General features: G+C 39.9%; 2 protein-coding genes across 2 annotated transcripts; one reads left to right on the forward strand and one right to left on the reverse strand.

The window, feature by feature from the left end:
* The first annotated feature begins 552 nt into the window (after positions 1-552).
* Positions 553-11,799, forward strand: LOC135100650 (succinate--CoA ligase [ADP-forming] subunit beta, mitochondrial-like). Its single transcript, XM_064003745.1, has 9 exons — positions 553-710; positions 6,481-6,743; positions 6,916-7,078; positions 7,415-7,517; positions 7,972-8,133; positions 8,808-8,951; positions 9,555-9,715; positions 10,242-10,361; positions 10,815-11,799. The coding sequence occupies exons 1-9, from the start codon at positions 645-647 to the stop codon at positions 10,977-10,979; spliced, it is 1,347 nt and encodes a 448-aa protein (XP_063859815.1). The 5' UTR covers positions 553-644; the 3' UTR covers positions 10,980-11,799.
* Positions 11,686-19,284, reverse strand: LOC135100652 (steroid receptor RNA activator 1-like). The gene is made up of 5 exons (XM_064003747.1): positions 18,885-19,284; positions 17,370-17,535; positions 15,024-15,240; positions 14,523-14,631; positions 11,686-14,095 (listed from the first exon to the last, which is right to left on the reverse strand). Exons 1-5 carry the CDS (start codon positions 18,901-18,903, stop codon positions 13,842-13,844), a joined length of 765 nt encoding a protein of 254 aa, XP_063859817.1. The 5' UTR covers positions 18,904-19,284; the 3' UTR covers positions 11,686-13,841.
* Positions 19,285-20,689: the final 1,405 nt, after the last annotated feature.

The following is a 20,689-nucleotide window of genomic DNA, read 5'->3' on the forward strand; positions in this document are numbered from 1 at the left end:
CTTTCCACGACCACTTTAACCCATTTTGTCTTCACGTGGCAGCCAAGGTAGTTACTATTAATTCCTCTATCATAACTTTACTTCGAAATTTGATATTATACATTTCACATCATAAATCACCGAGTTACTCTAGTATCAGATTTCGAATAATTTGTGGGTGGCCGTATTCTCAGACTAAAGGACAATGTTTATTCCTCCTTGTCTCTATTACAAGTGATTATATACACGATGTTCATATTAAGTTCAGTTATTTTTACCAGGCAGTAGTGGAAGTCACTGGGTTATCAAAGGTGCTGTCGTGATAGTAGTGATAATTTGACAAAGATCCTGAGTCATCAATGAGAGAAACACCCACATCTATATGCCCTTTAAAAATAGTCCCCATAACGTTTAGGAAGAGGACGACAACCGGCCATGAAAGTACCTTGCTTGCAATCTGACCATTTATATTCACTTACCGCTGAACCATCAACGAATGAACGCTATAGGGTTAAAAAAAATTGTTAAAACCATCCATTTATTTTGATCAAGATAATACGAGGATCTATGCAATGAAGAGAAGCTCATTTGACTCGGATGTGCTCTGTCCGGCGGCGGCGGCGGGGTGGCGGCGGCAAAGGCGGCTCAGCTGATCGAGGGACAACATGGCGGCGGCCTTGTACCGGGCAGCTCTTACTGCCGAGAGGATTTTGGCCCGGCGAGGTCCCCAGGTGAGGTGACTGTGTTTGTTTTATAACTGGTAGATGTTGAACAGCGCGGCGGTCAGAGCAGGGGTGGCGTGATGAGGCAAGGAAGCAGGAACAGCGGCAGGACGAGTGGTAACTTTCTCTGTTTTAGTATTAGTTCTGCTTAGTTATCAAGATATCCGCGAATATCATCACTTGTCACAGCCTCGCATCACCAAACAGTGCAGGGGGTAGGAGCCGAGCAGCTCGAGTGTGGTCTTTACCAAGCAGATCACAACATTTGTTCAAGATAGTTTTTGGGGTTTATTTTAACGTCATATTTCATTCATTATGTATATTGAATTTTGTCTTAATCCTGAGTGTTGACCTCCTCAGCCACAGTAGTTCACGTTCACAACATTCAGCCAGTCACTGCCACTACAGAGGGAAAACTCTTACTCCCCGGCTGTATTTTCCTTGACTTCCATAAGGAAAATTTTGCATATAGTGTACAAGGGAAGTAAGGTGTAATTTTCGTACAAGTAAAAAGCAGTCTAGTTTATGTTATTTCAGTAAGTCACCTAAGCCTGACAGTCAATTCTTATTTCATTGTGTGGATCTCATCACTCCCTGCTTCAAAACTTCAACTGGGTCAGCAAAATAATTATCAATTTGGAATTATTCAGCATGTTGACTATTTGTGTGTGGATCATTCACTGCTGCTCAGAACCTGTACCCATGAGAGGCAGTGAGTGAGTGAGAATGAGAAAGATTATGCTTGTTTCTGACTGAAAGAAGAGACTGGTTGATGCTTTTGTAATATAAAATATATTAAACCAATGAATGAGCAGCAAATCCCAAGGAGGAGCCTAAAGATGTCAAAATCAGTATCACGGGGTTCTGAGGCCGATACCAGATATAGGAAATTTTTTGGAGGAATTGACAGGGAAGTACAGATCCTGGTTGTGCTGGTACAAGTGCTGGAAGTAGCATTTTCTTGGGATGCTTCTTCAAACACCTACAGATTCTGATGCCATTATCTTTCGAGTTTGGTTAACCTTGATGTGACCTTGATAGGCAAGTTGGCGAGGCCTCAGATACAAGTTACAGGCAGATACTGCATAGCAACAAGGTTGCATGCAGTATGCTAAGTCCTCTAGCTTAAAGGTTCATCTTGAGGATAATTTGTGTATTCTTTGCTCCTGTCACCACTCAAATACTGAATTTAAAGCAGTTATTTTTCAACAGATCATTCCCAATGCATGACCGAAATGTGGGTTTATCTGCTCTTATCACTCCATTGATGCAGTGACCACCTATCTCATACTTGTGCCATGTCTCATATCATTGCATGGCCACCTTGTTATTTTCTTTGCTGCATGATCCAATGTCTTAACATCATCAAGTGGATCTTTCCTTTATTCATGTTACATTACTCGTGGTGAGGTCTTAAGCACTTCATTGGTTTGTACTGGACCAGGGAGTGCTATGAACTTTCCAGTGATCCATCTGTGACCTCACTGAATATTTTCCTTTGTGTCTCACAACACAAGGGGGAAGTCACAGCCTGCCTTCTAAACTCTTCCTACACACAATTCTACATGCGCCTAATACACGCATGCATGCACGCATGCACACACACACACACACACACACACACACACACACACACACACACACACACACACACACACACACACACACACACACACACACACTCTCTCTCTCTCTTTACTCAAAATTTTTAAAAATTATTATGGCAATTCCCACTCCAGTCCTGTCTGGGGAGGGGACCACAATTGTCCCTAGGTCAGACTGCTCTTCTGGTATTGACTCTTAAATGTCTTGACACCTCCCATAACTTTTTCTTCATTGACTTCTGTAACATTCCCAGCATTAGATCTAATTACCAATCTGTAGAACACCATTTCTCTCTTTTTTTTTTTTTTTTTATGTAAGGACACTGGCCAAGGGCAACAAAAATCAATAAAAAAAATGCCCACTGAAATGCCAGTCCCTTAAAAGGGTCAAGGCAGTGGTCAAAAATTGGTGGATAAGTGTCTTGAAACCTCCCTCTTGAAGGAATTCAAGTCATAGGAAGGTGGAAATACAGAAGCAGGCAGGGAGTTCCAGAGTTTACCAGAGAAAGGGATGAATGACTGAGAATACTGGTTAACTCTTGCGTTAGAGAGGTGGACAGAATAGGGGTGAGAGAAAGAAGAAAGTCTTGTGCAGCGAGGCTGCGGAAGGAGGGGAGGCATGCAGTTAGCAAGATCAGAAGAGCAGTTAGCATGAAAATAGCGGTAGAAGACAGCTAGATATGCAACATTGCGGCGGTGAGAGAGAGGCTGAAGACAGTCAGTTAGAGGAGAGGAGTTGATGAGATGAAAAGCTTTTGATTCCACCCTGTCTAGAAGAGCAGTATGAGTGGAACCCCCCCAGACATGTGAAGCATACTCCATACATGGACGGATAAGGCCCTTGTACAGAGTTAGCAGCTGGGGGGGTGAGAAAAACTGGCGGAGACGTCTCAGAACACCTAACTTCATAGAAGCTGTTTTAGCTAGAGATGAGATGTGAAGTTTCCAGTTCAGATTATAAGTAAAGAACAGACCGAGGATGTTCAGTGTAGAAGAGGGGGACAGTTGAGTGTCATTGAAGAAGAGGGGATAGTTGTCTGGAAGGTTGTGTCGAGTTGATAGATGGAGGAATTGAGTTTTTGAGGCATTGAACAATACCAAGTTTGCACTGCCCCAATCAGAAATTTTAGAAAGATCAGAAGTCAGGCGTTCTGTGGCTTCCCTGCGTGCTATGTTTACCTCCTGAAGGGTTGGACGTCTATGAAAAGACGTGGAGAAGTGCAGGGTGGTATCATCAGCGTAGGAGTGGATAGGACAAGAAGTTTGGTTTAGAAGATCATTAATGAATAATAAGAAGAGAGTTGGTGACAGGACAGAGCCCTGAGGAACACCACTGTTAATAGATTTAGGAGAAGAACAGTGACCGTCTACCACAGCAGCAATAGAACGGTCAGAAAGGAAACTTGAGATGAAGTTACAGAGAGAAGGATAGAAACTGTAGGAGGGTAGTTTGGAAATCAAAGCTTTGTGCCAGACTCTGTCAAAAGCTTTTGATATGTCCAAGGCAACAGCAAAAGTTTCACCAAAATCTCTAAAAGAGGATGACCAAGACTCAGTAAGGAAAGCCAGAAGATCACCAGTAAAGCGGCCTTGACGGAACCCATACTGGCGATCAGATAGAAGGTTGTGAAGTGATAGATGTTTAAGAATCTTCCTGTTGAGGATAGACTCAAAAACTTTAGATAGGCAGGAAATTAAAGCAATAGGACGGTAGTTTGAGGGATTAGAACGGTCACCCTTTTTAGGAACAGGTTGAATGTAGGCAAACTTCCAGCAAGAAGGAAAGGTAGATGTTGACAGACAGAGCTGAAAGAGTTTGACTAGGCAAGGTGCAAGCACGGAGGCACAGTTTCGGAGAACAATAGGAGGGACCCCATCAGGTCCATAAGCCTTCCGAGGGTTTAGGCCAGCGAGGGCATGGAAAACATCATTGCGAAGAATTTTAATACGTGGCATGAAGTAGTCAGAGGGTGGAGGAGAGGGAGAAACAAGCCCAGAATCGTCCAAGGTAGAGTTTTTAGCAAAGGTTTGAGCAAAGGGTTCAGCTTTAGAAATAGATGTGATAGCAGTGGTGCCATCTGGTTGAAGTAGAGGAGGGAAAGAAGAAGAAGCAAAGTTATTGGAGATATTGTTGGCTAGATGCCAGAAATCACAAGGGGAGTTAGATCTTGAAAGGTTTTGACATTTTCTGTTAATGAAGGAGTTTTTGGCTAGTTGGAGAACAGACTTGGCATGGTTCCGGGCAGAAATATAAAGTGCATGAGATTCTGGTGATGGAAGGCTTAAGTACCTTTTGTGGGCCACCTCTCTATCATGTATAGCACGATAACAAGCTGTGTTAAACCAAGGTTTAGAAGGTTTAGGATGAGAAAAAGAGTGAGGAATGTACGCCTCCATGCCAGACACTATCACCTCTGTTATGCGCTTAGCACACAAAGACGGGTCTCTGACACGAAAGCAGTAGTCATTCCAAGGAAAATCAGCAAAATACCTCCTCAGGTCCCCCCAACTGGCAGAGGCAAAACGCCAGAGGCACCTTCGCTTAGGGGGATCCTGAGGAGGGATTGGAGTGATAGGACAAGATAAAGATATGAGATTGTGATCGGAGGAGCCCAACAGAGAAGAAAGGGTGACAGCATAAGCAGAAGGATTAGAGGTCAGGAAAAGGTCAAGAATGTTGGGCGTATCTCCAAGATGGTCAGGAATGCGAATAGGGTGTTGCACCAATTGCTCTAGAATAGTAAAGTTGTAGGCTAGTTCACCAGGATGGTCAGTGAAGGGAGAGGAAAGCCAAAGCTGGTGGTGAACATTGAAGTCTCCAAGAATGGAGATCTCTGCAAAAGGGAAGAGGGTCAGAATGTGCTCCACTTTGGAAGTTAAGTAGTCAAAGAATTTCTTATAGTCAGAGGAGTTAGGAGAGAGGTATACAGCACAGATAAATTTAGTATGAGAGTGACTCTGTAGTCGTAGCCAGATGGTGGAAAACTTGGAAGATTCAAGAGCGTGGGCATGAGAGCAAGTTAAGTCATTGCGCATGTAAACGCAGCATCCAGCTTTGGATCGAAAATGAGGATAGAGAAAATAGGAGGAAACAGAAAAGGGGCTACTGTCAGTTGCCTCAGACACCTGAGATTCAGTGAGGAAAAGAAGATGAGGTTTAGAAGAGGAGAGGTGGTGTTCTACAGATTGAAAATTAGATCTTAGACCGCGAATGTTGCAGAAGTTAATGAAGAAAAAGTTGAGGGGGGTGTCAAGACACTTAGGGTCGTCGACAGAAAGGCAGTCCGACCTGGGGACATTTATGGTCCCCTCCCCAGATGGGGACTCCGAGGCTGGTGTAGGAGTCGCCATGATGATTTTAAAATTTTTGAGTGAAGGGTGTGTGTGTTATTAGGTGCTTGTAGTTTTGTGTGGAGGAAGAGAGTTGTCTTTAGAGGGCAGGCTGTGACTGCCACCTTGTGTTGTGAGACACAAAGGGAAACGTTCAGTGAGGTCACAGCTGGGTTTAATGATAAGTTCACAGCACCCCCTGAACAGTGCTTTAGACCTCACTCTACTAAATCTCATCATCTTTTCCTCACTTTCTACCTATTATCCATTATCGACCTTCTAAACCAAACTTCTTGTTCTACACTGATACCACCCTACAATTTTCAAAGTCTTTTCCATTTATGTCCAACCCTTCAGGAATTAAACAACTCTCTTAGGGAAGCCACAGAATGCCTGGCTTCTGATCTCTCTAGAATTTCTGATTTCTCTTGCTATGTTCTACCGCTGTTTTCTTGCTAACTACTTTTCTTATCTTGCTAACTGCATATCTCCTCTCTTCCTGTGACCTTGCTGCACAAGACTTTCTACTCTCTTGCACTCCTATTCTGTCCACCTCTCTAATAAAAAAGTTAACCAGTATTCTCAATCATTCATACCTTTCTGGTAAACTCTGGAACTCCCTGCCTGCTTCTGTATTTCCTCCTCCTTATGACTTGAATTTGAATTCTTTCAAGAGGGAGATTTCAAGGCACTAATCATCACACTCAAGTGTGCTTTTTTCCTTCAAATATTTTGTTGCCCATGGCCAGTGGTCCTCTTACATAATAATACAAAAAAAATATCTTTGTACATTTACATGTTAGATTTTTTGGTGGCATTGTTACAAAATATCTTCTTGGTGACAGGCCATTGGGTGTGCAGCATGGGGAGGGCAGCACCAGCAGCGCCGTGATCTCAATGTCCATGAGCATGTGAGCTTCATGCTGCTCAAACGTGCTGGCATTCCTGTGCCAGGGTTTGGTGTGGCACACACCCCTGAGGAGGCTGTGGACATTGCCAACAAGTTGGACTCGACAGATGTGGTGGTGAAGGCACAGGTGCTGACTGGTGGTCGTGGCAAAGGCAATTTCAAGGGTGGCTTTAAGGGTGGTGTCAAACTCGTTTACTCGTAAGTCAGTGATGCTTGTTTTGGGCATGTTGTGCTGGAATAATGTATGAGGTGCTGCATATGCATTATTGTGTGTGTGTGTGTGTGTGTGTGTGTGTGTGTGTTATTACTTCATATTTATTTTATTTAGTCAGATGTAAAGAGGTACTAAAAGAGGTTCATGAACACACAGGGCAGAGGAGGCAGGTGATGTAGCCTCCAAGATGATTGGTGATATGCTGGTGACCAAGCAGACTGGAGAGAAGGGCATCCCGTGCAGCAAAGTGATGGTGTGTGAGCGAAAGTTTCCCCGTCGTGAGTTCTACATGGCAATCATGATGGAGCGCTCCTTTGCTGTAAGTCGTCGTCTTATGGACTGTTTTGTAGGTCTGGATTTTTTTCTATTTATTTGTCTTTCTACTTTATTTTGTTTATTTTATTTTATTTTTCATATATTTATTTATATATTTATTATTTATTAATTTTAATAAATATATAAATAAATAGTTTGAAGACAGTTTTCATTTAGCTTAAAAAACTCTTTCCATTGATCTGCATGAGTTGTCAGCTGCTTTAAAATGCTCCACAGAAGCAGGTCATTATTAGATCATTGTTTGTTTTTATCTGTAACTTGATCAGTATGAAAATTTTGCTTACTTACGCAGTAAATGTTCATTATTGTTGAATTTCAGGGTCCAGTCATCATTGCATCAGCACAAGGAGGCATCAACATTGAGGAAGTGGCTGAAGAGAGTCCCGAAGCCATCATTAAGGTTCCCATTGATATTTCTGAAGGTAATTACAGTGGTATTTCTTACAGGTCCTGAAGTGGAGAGAGACTCTCTCTCTCTCTCTCTCTCTCTCTCTCTCTCTCTCTCTCTCTCTCTCTCTCTCTCTCTCTCTCTCTCTCTCTCTCTCTCTCTCTCTCTCTCTCTCTCTCTCTCTCTCTCTCTCTCTCTCTCTCTCTCTCTCTCTCTCTCTCTCTCTCTCTCTCCCCACACACACACGCTCACACTTGACAAAGATGTTTGTTGTTGAAGGTTGTAAATTATTTTTAAAATTTTCCTTTTAAATTTTTTGTAGAGTTTGTAGTTAGGATTTTTTTTGTATAATTGTTAATTCTTGTAAATTATTTTTAAAATTTTCCTTTTAAATTTTTTGTAGAGTTTGTAGTTAGGATTTTTTTTGTATAATTGTTAATTCTTGTACCTCATGTAGAAATGAAGACAGCCTTGAAATCTCTCAACAGGGGTGACGGATGAGAAGGCAGAGGACTTGGCAAGACAGCTTGGCCTGGAGTCCCGCATGGAAGAGACTGTTGCTGTGATCAAATCTTTGTATGCAGCTTTTATCAACAACGATGCCTCCATGATTGAGATCAACCCATACGCTGAAGACACTTACGGCAAAGGTGAGTGTGGCTTCTCCCTCTATGGCTTTTGTTGTACAACTGTTTGAACTGCATGGGATACTTGACCTAGGAATTGTTTTTGGTTTCATAGCCATGTGCTGTGTGGCTGATGGGCTCAAGCTGTGGGACATCTGTGTGTCAGCTTTCATATATTTCATACAGGGTGTCTATCAATCATTATAAGACTTCTTATTCTCATAGAAGTTGAATGTCATGGCAAAAACTGTATGGTTTTGTAAAAAATTTTCCACAATATTATATGTTATCTTTTAATTATTCAGGGTCATAGGGGTTCAGTTCGCTCAACTCAAACCTGAGAGGTTCTGGGTTTCAGTCCTGGGCTGACTGGAGACATATTGGGCTTGCCTCCTTTTGAATTATTTCCTGTTAACAAGAAACCAAGGAGTTGTATCCTTCCAACCTGGCAGGGGTAGACAGTTACTGAATTGCTCAATATATACATGTTACTTTAATTACTTGTTGGAAAATCAATCTCACTGAAATATCAATGTATGTAAATTTTTTGGGGTATTAATGAGAAAAATACAAATTCTGCATGACTGGTTGGTGTGCATATAGTCATACGAGAAAGAGAGAGAGAGAGGCTTTGTAGTTGGGTCAAATTTGTTATGATGTGAATCCATCCATCTGTTACATTGGTAATTTTCCCTCAGTGTATGCTTTGGATGCGAAGATGAAGTTTGACGATAATGCAGAGTTCCGTCAAAAGGAGATATTTGCTGAGCGTGATTGGTCACAAGAAGATGCAAAGGAAGTGGAAGCCTCAAGATACAACCTGAACTACATTGCTCTTGATGGTCAGTAGTGGCAGTATTCTTTTTCTCATTATGTATTTTATTAAGTGGATGTCCTTATTGATGTACCAACTAGCTGCAAGAATCACCCACATAAGAATAATAATAACATAATAATAAACAGTGTTGAATAGTTTTTCCCCATATTACTCTAATCTGGTAAAGCTTCTGGTTGCAGATGATGAATAGGTGACTGGATAGATGATGTCACTAAGACTGGCTGCATGGTGATTTGAGGATTTTGATTCACATTTTTACACCACTTAGCTTTCCTTGTGTAGATCCTGGATGTGAAAGATATCAGGAAATAAAATTTTGTCATATTTGTAAGGCTGGGAACCCATAGTTTCCATGCTACCCCTATTGGAGTGCTGTAGATGCTTTTAACACATTTCTTGTACATTAAGCTGTCCTCTGCTCCACAGATGATGACAAACAAAAGGCCGAATCTGAGCGTGCAATGGAGCTCCCTTGCGGTTGAGCTCTTGTACACAAAGATTATTGCTTGATGAAGCACTTCTGATTGTGGAAACTTTTAATATTCACTTATGAGTTATCTGCCATGTCTTAATGTTCTTGAGTTTTCATGATCAAAACCATTTTCAGGCAGTATTGGATGTCTTGTGAATGGTGCTGGCCTGGCCATGGCCACCATGGACATCATCAAGCTGCATGGGGGATCTCCAGCCAACTTCCTGGATGTCGGAGGTGGAGCCACAGCAGAGCAGGTCAAGGAAGCCTTCAAGATCATCACTACAGACCCTAAAGTAAGGTCTGGGCATGAACCAATATGTCTATGTAATTGCCATCGCCTCCATCTGGCACTAGCAATAGTAATAATGGTACTGGTGTCTATAAATGTTTTGGCTCCTATGACAACTGTTACAATATCAAGGAGTGCCTGTTACTCTTTTGACTTTGCCTCTATTCACTCCAGTTTTCTCTGTGGTATTAGAGCATTATTTTTTCATGTTAAAATATACTTCAAATGGAGATACTTCTTGCAAAAACAGTGGACAAGACTGCTTGGTGTCTGAAAGCAAGCTGAAGATTGTATGCATGTTATATGATCTGTAAGAATATCTTTAGTGGTGTCTGTTTATTAATATCAAATTAAGAGATCTATTAAGATTACTAAATAGGGCAGAGTGGTAGGCTATTATAGTCACTTGTTGCATACCAGGAATATTTCAGTAGTATTCCTGCAGACAACCAGTGTGTGTGAGTGTGGGGATGACACTGTAAAATTATACTTGCTCTGTATGAATCCCTAATCTTATCCTTGCTTTGTAGGTACATGCAATCCTGGTGAACATCTTCGGAGGCATTATGCGGTGTGATGTCATTGCTCAAGGTGTCATAGCAGCTGCTGAGGAGCTCAGCCTTAAGATACCTATTGTTGTGCGTCTCCAGGTAAGGAAGCATGGCAGGTTTGTTAAGAGTTTAATAAGGATGGGAGGGTGCCTTTACTCCTGAAAACATATGTACCCCTCTCTCTCTCTCTCTCTCTCTCTCTCTCTCTCTCTCTCTCTCTCTCTCTCTCTCTCTCTCTCTCTCTCTCTCCACCTCACCTCAGCCCAAAGATCCACAGTATGTTTACAAACCAGTCACTAACCACAGGGTCCTACCAATGGATTACATCATAACATATAGATATCTTTCTCTTTAACACGTCAGAGACTCGCTATAGTTTCAAAGCACAGTTGCTCACCACAGTCTTTCACACCCAAGTTAGTCACAGGTGCTCTGCACAGCCTCCACCCAAGTAATTATGCATCTAAATAAATATTTCTGACATTTATCTGAGTTATAGTAGCAGTGAATTCACTGTCCAACAGGACTAACAATGAAATTTTTGGCCAACAGGGAACTAATGTTGATGATGCGAAGGCCCTCATTGCCATGTCCAACCTGAGGATCCTTCCCTGTGACAACCTTGATGATGCAGCAAAGATGGCTGTCAAACTCTCCAATATCATCACTCTTGCCAAGGCTGCCAATGTTGATGTAAAGTTTGAGTTGCCAGTGTAGTGGATTAAGGCACACAGTCAATGTACAGATCTTTAAAAACGTTTAAGCTTTTTTTTATTGTAGAAATGGAGACAAATTTACTGTTATAAAGCTTTTAAGTGTAAATTGAGAATAAACTTCACAAATCATAAAAAGTAACAGATTGGTTCCTTTTAGAAAGTTTCCATTACTGTAAACATATCTGTAATATCAATCTCATTACTGCTTTAAAACTGAAAGCTGAGATTCCCATTCAATGGGAGGTTAGCTATCTTTACCTAATTGTATATTGTAAATGTATTACTATTTATATTTATTAAAATGTATGTTGCTGAATTTATTTTAGTGCCATGCATAATTTTCAAAAGAATCTGAAAATTTGTGTGCAGGAGCTGTCCAGTCTGAAATTATTCACTGTATTTCAATGCATACAGAGCTGATAGCTGCTGTGCATAGAACTAAAAGTACTGATTGACTCTGTCCCATTAATGTGAGTGTACCAATGTGTTGTATATAATGTTAATGAAATAATATCTGATGCATGGAAACTTGAGGCCTTGTCACTGGAGCAACAATAGAAGCTACTCATACAATTGAGGCCACACTGGTTATGTTAGTTTTACTGGACAGTGTCTTCTTGTCAAATGTTTGTTGATGGAAGTACATTATTCATTTAAAGTGCTCAAGTGACAAGGCCTCAAGGAAAACTTGTATCAAAACAAACATCTAAGAGGTGCAGACTCTATTAAGGGTTTATGAATGCCATCATTATGTACATATTTTCCATAAGTTATAAAAAATAAAGCCAATGGCAATACAAAAGATTGAACTATTAAGTTATTATCTTTATTTTCTTATCCTAATGTCTTGAAAATCAAAAGCTTTAATTAGAAATAGTTTCTTTAATTAAATGCCTAATCATACTTGATTGCTAAAACTGATGTGAGACCTGACATATAAGAGCACATACCAGATGAGAAAGAAGACATGATGCTCAGGCAATTTCCAAAGGAAATGGCAACAGCAACAAAGTAATAAGAATGATCTTGAGAGCATAATATTGGAAAGGTGACTGGGTACACTTAAAAGTGGTGAAACAAAAAGAATGGTTTGGGGAAATTGGAAAAGCTGCAGGCTTGGATGATTGTGCAGTCACATGTTTGACAGGTAGTTGTGTAATGATATTTGGCAAGATTGCTAAATATTTGGTGTGACCTGAATTGGTGAAACATGTCAATGGGGATGAATGCTATGTTATCAAGAGAGAAAAATGAGTGATGAAATGCATGACCCTGAGATGATTTGGTTACCCGGGGAGAAAAGGTGTGAAAGATATCACATGAAAGATATGCAGGTGTAAAACAGAAGAGATTTAGTTATTAGGGGTATATGATTGAAAGTGACGTGAAAGGTGGGAAAGGGAAATGAATATGCATGGATGCAGTACAAGGACATGTGCTCTTTGAGACTTTCCTGAAGTACTGTGGCTACCCTCTCGAGGGTATTAAAGCAGATAGGACTACTTAATTCTCTATATTAATCTACATCATGGCTTATTTCATACAAAGATGCCAGAGTGATTAGAAAATGAGTCATATGAAAGACTGGTCAGTGAAATGAGCCACCCTACTGTTCATGCAGTATTCTCCCCATACCATGCTAATACTACAACAGCATCATCACTATTTATCAACCACGTGTATTTAATACACAGTTACATTCAGGCATCTTATAAGGCATAAAATATGGTAACTATTGCAAGTTTCAAACAAGGAGCATTTCTGGCTATCTGAGTTAGCTACTCCACACAGGATCTATGCAATAATAAACAAAATATACATGTGAATCATGAGTAAATCAAAGCATTTCAACCTCCACTTTCTGAAGGAACAGGCTGCTTTTTGCTTTTCAAAATAAATTTGTAATATTGCACAATATGGAGGGAATTACACAGTTTATGGGAAAATTAGAAATACCCCAAAAAAATCATTGTCATTTTGCAACCTCACACATGTGAAAACTTATCAGTAATTATCACTATGTACGATTATAAAACATATATAGTGCATATGTATTGTACTGACTTATTTCTTGATATGACAAGATATGCAGTGAAACCATCTGCTAGCATGCCAGAATCAACAGTGTTCCAAGTGAGTCATCATCTTTCTACTTCTCTTGCCCTTCAAAGTGAATAGTCATGATATGGAATGTCAGCATTGTATGTTTTGAGAGATGAGACTGGTTTTATCTTCAATTTTGTAAATCATCCATCCTAATTATTTGCACTTATGGCAGAAAACATGCCAATATTCATGAGCAGTTTAACTATAGATATCACTTGAAATACATGGCAGTTGATCATAATCCCATTTGTCTTTCTATTAGAAGTAATTTCCATGTACAAATCTTTCTTCTCCTACTTTGGAAAACCATGAGAATCTATGTAGTGTTTATTTCTACACCATTTCATAGTGGTTGATTTGATAACTGTAACTGTAAACATTTAGTCCTATTGAGCACATACCTTTCTTTGTAACAATTGCCTTTATTGTGATGGAATTGGAAAGCAAATTTCAGGTACATCTGATTAATAGTTTGGCGAACATAAAAACTTTTGAATAATAGATTTGTAAAAATAGTAATACAAAACCCAAATAATATCAAGTGCATAAATACTGTCAAATAAAGGAGACATGCAACCAAACAAAGCTAAACCACCACCACCACACATCTAGCAATGAACCAATACATCACACAAAGAGCCACTAAACTTACTTCCCTATCTTGTTCCTTGACCTTTGTGTGCTTCCTCTATGAGCAGTTTGGAAATTCCTGGCCAACAACTTTACATTGTATTTCCTCCAGCTTGCTTCTCAAGTATCACTTTACAGAGGATACATCACTAACAGAACCCTCTCCTTCATCACTGGCTGGAACTGCATCACCTTCTGTTTCCAATTTCTTCTTGCTTTCATCTGTGTCTTTATCTTGCTCTAGAGTGGCTTGAGAATGGCCCCGTGACTCAGCTATAAGAGTCTTGATGCCCACCATCCAAGGAGAACATGTGGTGGTGTAATCAACAATAAGTGACTGATGTACTGACCAAGCCTTGTCATAATCATGTTCCGAGAGAGCTGGAAGGAAAATAAAAGGTACATTTTTTGCTGCTACTCATCTACAAGGGCTGCACAAAAGTATATCCAATATTCACTCTGTTTTTATAACAGGGTTTAGTGTAGGGTTGTCTCCTTAACAGAACTCCTGGTAAGATGAATGATATCAAGGTAAATGTGGTGTGAACATGGAATATCAAGGAATTGCAAAAGAAATGCCAGTGCAGTTACATTCCATTAGTTACATCTTTGACCAACTGCTATGTCCCAATCCTTAACACAGGAGTCAGAATGAGTCATGTGTAACACTTCTAAATTCTAGTCACGTAAAAGTAAGCATAGAAACAGATTAAGAAGAGGTCAGCTAAAATCCTGTATAATGCAAGATTAAAAAGAGGTTAGCTAAAATCCTGTATAATACAAAGTCAAAACAGTATAGTAAATGCACCTTGAATGAGTGCCATCATGCGCTTTTGAACCTCCAGGGTGAGCTGATCCTTCTGCCACATGTCCACCATCACTTCCATCCTCTTCCTGATCTCCTCCTGGGTGCTCTCCTGCCATAGAGGTTACTTGTAGGTAAAACACACACACATACACACATGCACACACACACTCTTTTTTTACTTAATCATCTTTAACATGTTTTTTTTTTTCTATAAATATATTACTGGAAGTCATGATATACAAATTCTATGCATCATGCATACACATCATTTATAATTATTCTACTCATTATACAAATATGTAGAAGACTGACTTAAGTTTCAAAAACAGCTTTTTAATATGTCAAAATGGCCAGGAAAAAAAAAACCTGTTCAACTTGCCACTCTGAAAAGTTCACTATGAAGAAATTAGTTGAGTGAGAATTCTTTTATGAAAAATATAAAATGTTTTTGATGCAAGTACAGGTACACACTCAATTTTTCATTTGCCAGTGAAAATTTACCTTCAGTTTACCCGAGACAGCCTCGAGAGAGTTAGAGAGACCTGTGTGCACTTGCTCCAGCAGTTCCCGTGTTGCTTGAGTGTCCTCTACACCTCCAGTACTGGGTGGAGTAGGAGCAGCACTAGGCATGGAGTAGGCAGAAGGAGGTTGGGGACAAGGAGTGAGTGGTGGGGGATGCAGGGGAAGGCTGCCCTTTACTGGAGGTCCATCACTTGCTCTGGCAATAGATGACATGTGGAATACAATTTCTATTTTTTTATCTTTCTTGCTGCTTTACCCTTGATATATATAAAGATATTTATTCTTCTTGTGCATAATTTGTGTCTTGAGGTTTTGTTTTGAAACACCCTTTGCACCAGTTATCCTGAAAATCTTGCTACTTCCATATTAAAATTGCATGTGACTTAACTAGACAATAGTGTAACCAGATTAACTTGGTGCTCAGGTTGTTTGTTGGCTGCACCTCTCTGCACTTGCCACCTCAACCCCACAGTGACCTGACCTGACCTGAATGTGGCCAGCTGGGCTAAGGTTTACATCTACTGCTAAGGTTTAAATAGTGTGAATTCAGAGGATTTGGTTTGTATTCCTATTCACAAATGTAGGAAAGATTATGTTGAGTTGGGTGTTGACAGCAAATATTGTGTGACATTTCATTGTTATACAGCACATACAGTATATCAAAATGCACAAATTCATTTAAAAAGCCACATAAGCTTTCTACTATTCACCACCATTTCCACAGCTAATCTTACAAGGTCACAGCAGCAGGAATGAATAATGAAAGATAGAACTTAATAGCAGTAACTTTTCTTCATATTCCAAGTACTTACATTGGGATGGAAGCACCACAAGGCTTGTAAGTGTTGCTAAGTGTACCAGAAGATACATAACGTCGTTGCTCCATCATCAAATCAAAACCCATTAAAAAAAACATGCAATCGTATGTAACAACTTATAATTTTGGAATAATTAAAGCAAAGGATGACAGTAAGAGTAAGAGAGAGAGGTGTTCATATGCTTGTCAACTGTGAATGTGACAGCAATGTGGGACAGGAACAGCCAACACCATGAGTACAAAGTTAATCTGGTTCCACTATAGTGAGAGTCAGTATTCAGGGTTTATCCATGAATGGGTTATCTGTGATATGTTAATGGAAACAGTGCAAGGAGAGTTTACGATAGGAAGAATAGCAAAAAGGATAAAGGAAGATGAAAAGGGGAATATTAAAACCCGTGGAGGGAGAAACAGACAATCAGAATGATGACATGTCAGGCTGACCACAAGAAGAGGAGGAAGAGAGATGATACTGTGAACTTCTGCAGTTCCTTGCTCTCTTTCTGGTTTCCCCAACTACCAAGGCAAGACCACACTGCTTATCCCCCATCTCAACACCACATGGAATCCTCACCCTGTGCTCACCAAACCCACAGGACACAGTGAGTGACAGGAAAGGAAACAGGACAGTGGCTGTCCATGATACATATGACCAACAGGGGCAAGGTGCTAGTCTTGGTGTGACGAGCCTTATCTCATCACAGGATAGTCAAATGGCCAGCTTTTTGATGCCTGCCTGCTAGAGTGCTGTTTGCCATCTTTCTCAATGGGAAACTACACAGTAGTGCTGCCTGTCATCTCTCTCACCATCCACCACCATCCTTGCTCCACCAAGAGAGCAGATAAGCTTCCCAGGTTGCCCCCTTTCAGCTAGGGTAGTCTAGGGCTTCCCCTCTCCTAGTCATTATCCAGAGCAGGGAGGAACAAGATTAGTCATACTTCCTCGGCCTGGTAGGGGAAATGTTAGAGGTTCCCACTGATGAGTTTGGCTTATTTGTATTTTTCTTTTAACCCAGTTAATGTCAGAAACTCATAATCAACTTTACTTCTCACCACCTTGACCAATCCAATTATGATTTGGTTTGGTTGTTTTTTGTGTTTTGTTTTCACTTTTATTTATTCAGTTTAGTTATTTATATTTTTTATTCTAAAAATATGTGATCAATGGTGATGGTATCAGCCCATTGTATCATTGCAGTACTCCATTTTACATTTTACAATAATAGCTTTCCACAAAGAGACAGACATGAAAGTAACATACATGCCATAGGAAAGTCAGAGTAATACCTCCTTAAGTATATCTACTTTGCAGAAGTCTAAGACACATCATGTAGAGACAAAACATTTAACCACCTGGAGAGAGAGAGGAAGAGAAAAAAAAGAAAAGAAAAAAAAAGACATCAGTTACAACATGCATAATACAAACAGCCCTGAAAGAAAAAACAAGCTTATATCACCAAATGTTTTATGTCGGGTTTTGGGTTTTGCCATTTAAGTAACATACTTACTTAAGGGATGGAGGCATTGTTGATGGTGCACTGCTGGCCTGAGGGTTGACTGGGATTGGCACCCGCTTATTGAGGAGGCGGTGCCGTCCAGGCCCTGAAGCATTTCCAGTACGAGTAGGGCAGAATGCAAGTTTTGGAGGGTCATTCCATCCTCGCTCAGGATTACCTATGGAGAAAAGAGTGTGGCCTCAATAACAAAATTCTGGATGACTGGATGAAGAACTACATTCTCCAATATGAAACAATGAGAAATCAATTTATCATAAGTGAGGTAGACACAACCTGAGTTTGAACTTTGATCTGATGGGCTGGAAGAACAACCCTTAGCTGACACTGAGCTACAAGGTACCTCACAGCCAGTGCTGCTTTTGCTTGTGTCTGTGCCTTGTTGCATGATGTGACTCCCTTACATACTCCTCCTAGATTAATTTCTGAGTTTTTTAAAATTCAGTGAGGTGTAAGTAAGAGAACAGTCTAAAGCAAGTCTCTGGGACAAGTGGTTATGGTTTTCTGTGAGTTATATGAGAGTATACGCTAGTGGGCTTCTACTCCATCCACATTTACTTTCCTTGAGGCAGAACATTAATTTTTCCTGGTTCACTCAACCATAACATGCCATCTAACTCCAAACAAGGCAGATCCTGTAACCCCTTTACAAAATCTTCACAAGACCATTCCAGCACTATGCCACCAATATAATGATCAAATATATGAAATGCTGAGAAATTGATGTATGTATTACAAATAAGGGAAGTGGATGTCAATGAGATTGGGATCTGGATCTGACTGGCTGGAAGGGCAAGTCTTAGCTAACTGGACTATATGGGATCTCTTGGTCAGTCTTGCTTTGGCTCATGTTTGCACATCCCACCACATGACAGCTCAACAATCTTTCATGCTTTCATGCAAAATTCTGGAAAATGTAAACCTAGAAGCAATTTTTTTCCACATTTAACTATATATATATATATATATATATATATATATATATATATATATATATATATATATATATATATATATATATATATATATATATATATATATATTTTTTTTTTTTATGACAATCTGTTGCGCTGCCACAGTCTTACACCACACAGTGAGCAAAAATACTTTGTTTTATGTGAGGGATTTGTGGTTTGAGACTATGTGTTGACTTAACAGCATCTACACATCTCTGACCACTCGGCTGATGCCACATCTCCAGGCAAGCAAACACACACGGGCACTGTTGGTTCGTCTGTTCAAAGAGGTGCATTTGCTTGTGATATCCTCCCATCATTGTCTAAGCAATTGTCATTAAGTTATCCCTGCCACTTGAAGAGCATGACTTCGGGTGCCCTCTGTCAAAACACTGACAATGACAGCCCTCTCCCTACGACAGTCCTTCCCTTAGCCCCTGACCGCGACAGCCATTCTCCATGATTAGTTTTACCAATATAGTCCTTAATCCTTCTGCATATGAGGGAACACAAAAAAAGACTGGAAGGATAAGCAATGGATAATAGGACTCACCGTGGCCTGTCCCGTCCATGCTCAGAGTGCCTGCTGCTACTGCCGCTCTGCCTCACGTGCCCGTGTAGTGTTGACACTTGACAGCTGGTCAGACTTCGGTTCGAGTACATTCATTATTTTGTACTCATTACCAGTAGCGACAGGAGGTTTATATAATTCTCTTTCGCGGGAAGTCCATATAATTTTCTTTCGTAGGAGGTCTATATAATTCTCTGTTGTTTTTCTGGAGGTCTTGCTGGCTGCTGTGGCGAGAGCTAGAGTGAGAAAGGAAGGTTTCTCTCATTCTTGCTCCAGCTTGATCTCGGCACAGCAGCCATCAAGACTTCACCAGGAGAAAGAGAATTATATACATCTGCTGCTGCCAGTGAACTTATATAGACACACGTTACTTAGCGTTTTCTATTATGTCCTTAGCACCTCTCGCCTCTTGACCTGATACCCACGATAGTGTGATGACCCTCCAAAAAATAAGTAAATAAAATAGAAAAAATAAATAAATGTTTCATTCTCACCTCGACCAGCGAGAAGAGGCTTCACTGGGATGCTACTGCATGCATAAGTATTTAAGGGTGATTATGAACTCTATCATTTTGCTAATAGTACATCAGAATAATATTACCATAGTTTTTATTATTATTTTATTTTTTTTCTATTTATTCATTTATTTATTTTTTACTAATGCATCATAGATTTGTATTGGTTAGATTAAGAAGTATTCAATCTCCATATATAAGGTTAAGGTTAAGGTAAAAAAATATATGGGTGGTAATATCTTATAACTGAACCAAGCATGTATATGATGCACTGGTGTAAAACAAATACATGAATAAACAAATGAATAATTAAAAAAAAAATAAAAAATGGTGATATAAGACTGTAGCAGAGGAATTAATCTTGTGTTTCTAATGATTAAGTGGATGAGTTAAACTCTATCAATGAAAGTAGGGATCATAGGGTGAATGCTTTGAAATGAATATTGGTGTTATGCATTACCGGTTGTGTGCTAGTATTGCTTGTTTTTTTTGTTTTTTTCTTAAATTCCTCAAAGATTGAAGTTTTCACTTTACCAAGCCACCAAGTATCTCTCTCTCTCTCTCTCTCTCTCTCGCAGATTTTTTATTTATTTATTTATTTTATCCAGTGAATGTGACTTGTCTTGAATTATTTTAGGTGAATGACAGTATGTAACTCCAAAATTGAGTAAGAATGAAGAAACAATGGTTGTCTTGACCTTGGGCTTTGCCATTGGCAGGCAGATACAGAAATGCCAGATAAGTTTTCATTACAAAAGTACAGGGGATAAGTTTCTTTGTTTATCAGCAACACTCAGATGCTTAATGTTTGTGAACATGGTTTTGCTTTAACATGCAGTGTTGTATGTGCAATATCTACAAATGCAGGATAGAACTTTGTATGTAATGCTAAGTGAACTGTATTTTGATTTTTAAGTAAGAAATATGTGCATGGCATGAAGCCATCACAGTGACAAAAGAGGAGGATGAAGAAGCAGAAGAGCCTTTTCTGATAATTGAGCATATGTATAACTGTGAACCTCAAAATCACATTTAGGCACAACTAAGGATACAGTCCACAGTAGTCTAGCAGTGGATTCAGGCCTCAGCAGTGTGATACTTGACACAGCACCCGTAAGCCTTTAACCCCAAGAAAACTCACAGGCAGGTCCCTTGAGAAAACCCCCATCAGATAGAAGGCACTTGAAATGTCCGAAACTCGGGTAGAAATCAGGGATAGTGTGCAGAGGTGTGTAATGTCCCTGTCAACCTCAATGACAATAATTTGCAGAG

This window comes from Scylla paramamosain, chromosome 5 (assembly GCF_035594125.1).
Source record: "Scylla paramamosain isolate STU-SP2022 chromosome 5, ASM3559412v1, whole genome shotgun sequence".
In the NCBI taxonomy this organism is placed as follows: domain Eukaryota; kingdom Metazoa; phylum Arthropoda; class Malacostraca; order Decapoda; family Portunidae; genus Scylla; species Scylla paramamosain.

Coding starts and splice junctions, on each gene's coding strand:
- LOC135100652 (XM_064003747.1), bottom strand. Junction 14,632..15,023: donor CTGTCTCGGGTAAACTGAAG/GTAAATTTTCAC, acceptor CCTCTATGGCAG/GAGAGCACCCAGGAGGAGAT. Junction 14,096..14,522: donor CATGATGGCACTCATTCAAG/GTGCATTTACTA, acceptor TTTTCCTTCCAG/CTCTCTCGGAACATGATTAT.
- LOC135100650 (XM_064003745.1), top strand. CDS start 645: ATGGCGGCGGCCTTGTACCGGGCAGCTCTTACTGCCGAGAGGATTTTG. Junction 6,744..6,915: donor GGTGTCAAACTCGTTTACTC/GTAAGTCAGTGA, acceptor ATGAACACACAG/GGCAGAGGAGGCAGGTGATG. Junction 8,134..8,807: donor TGAAGACACTTACGGCAAAG/GTGAGTGTGGCT, acceptor ATTTTCCCTCAG/TGTATGCTTTGGATGCGAAG.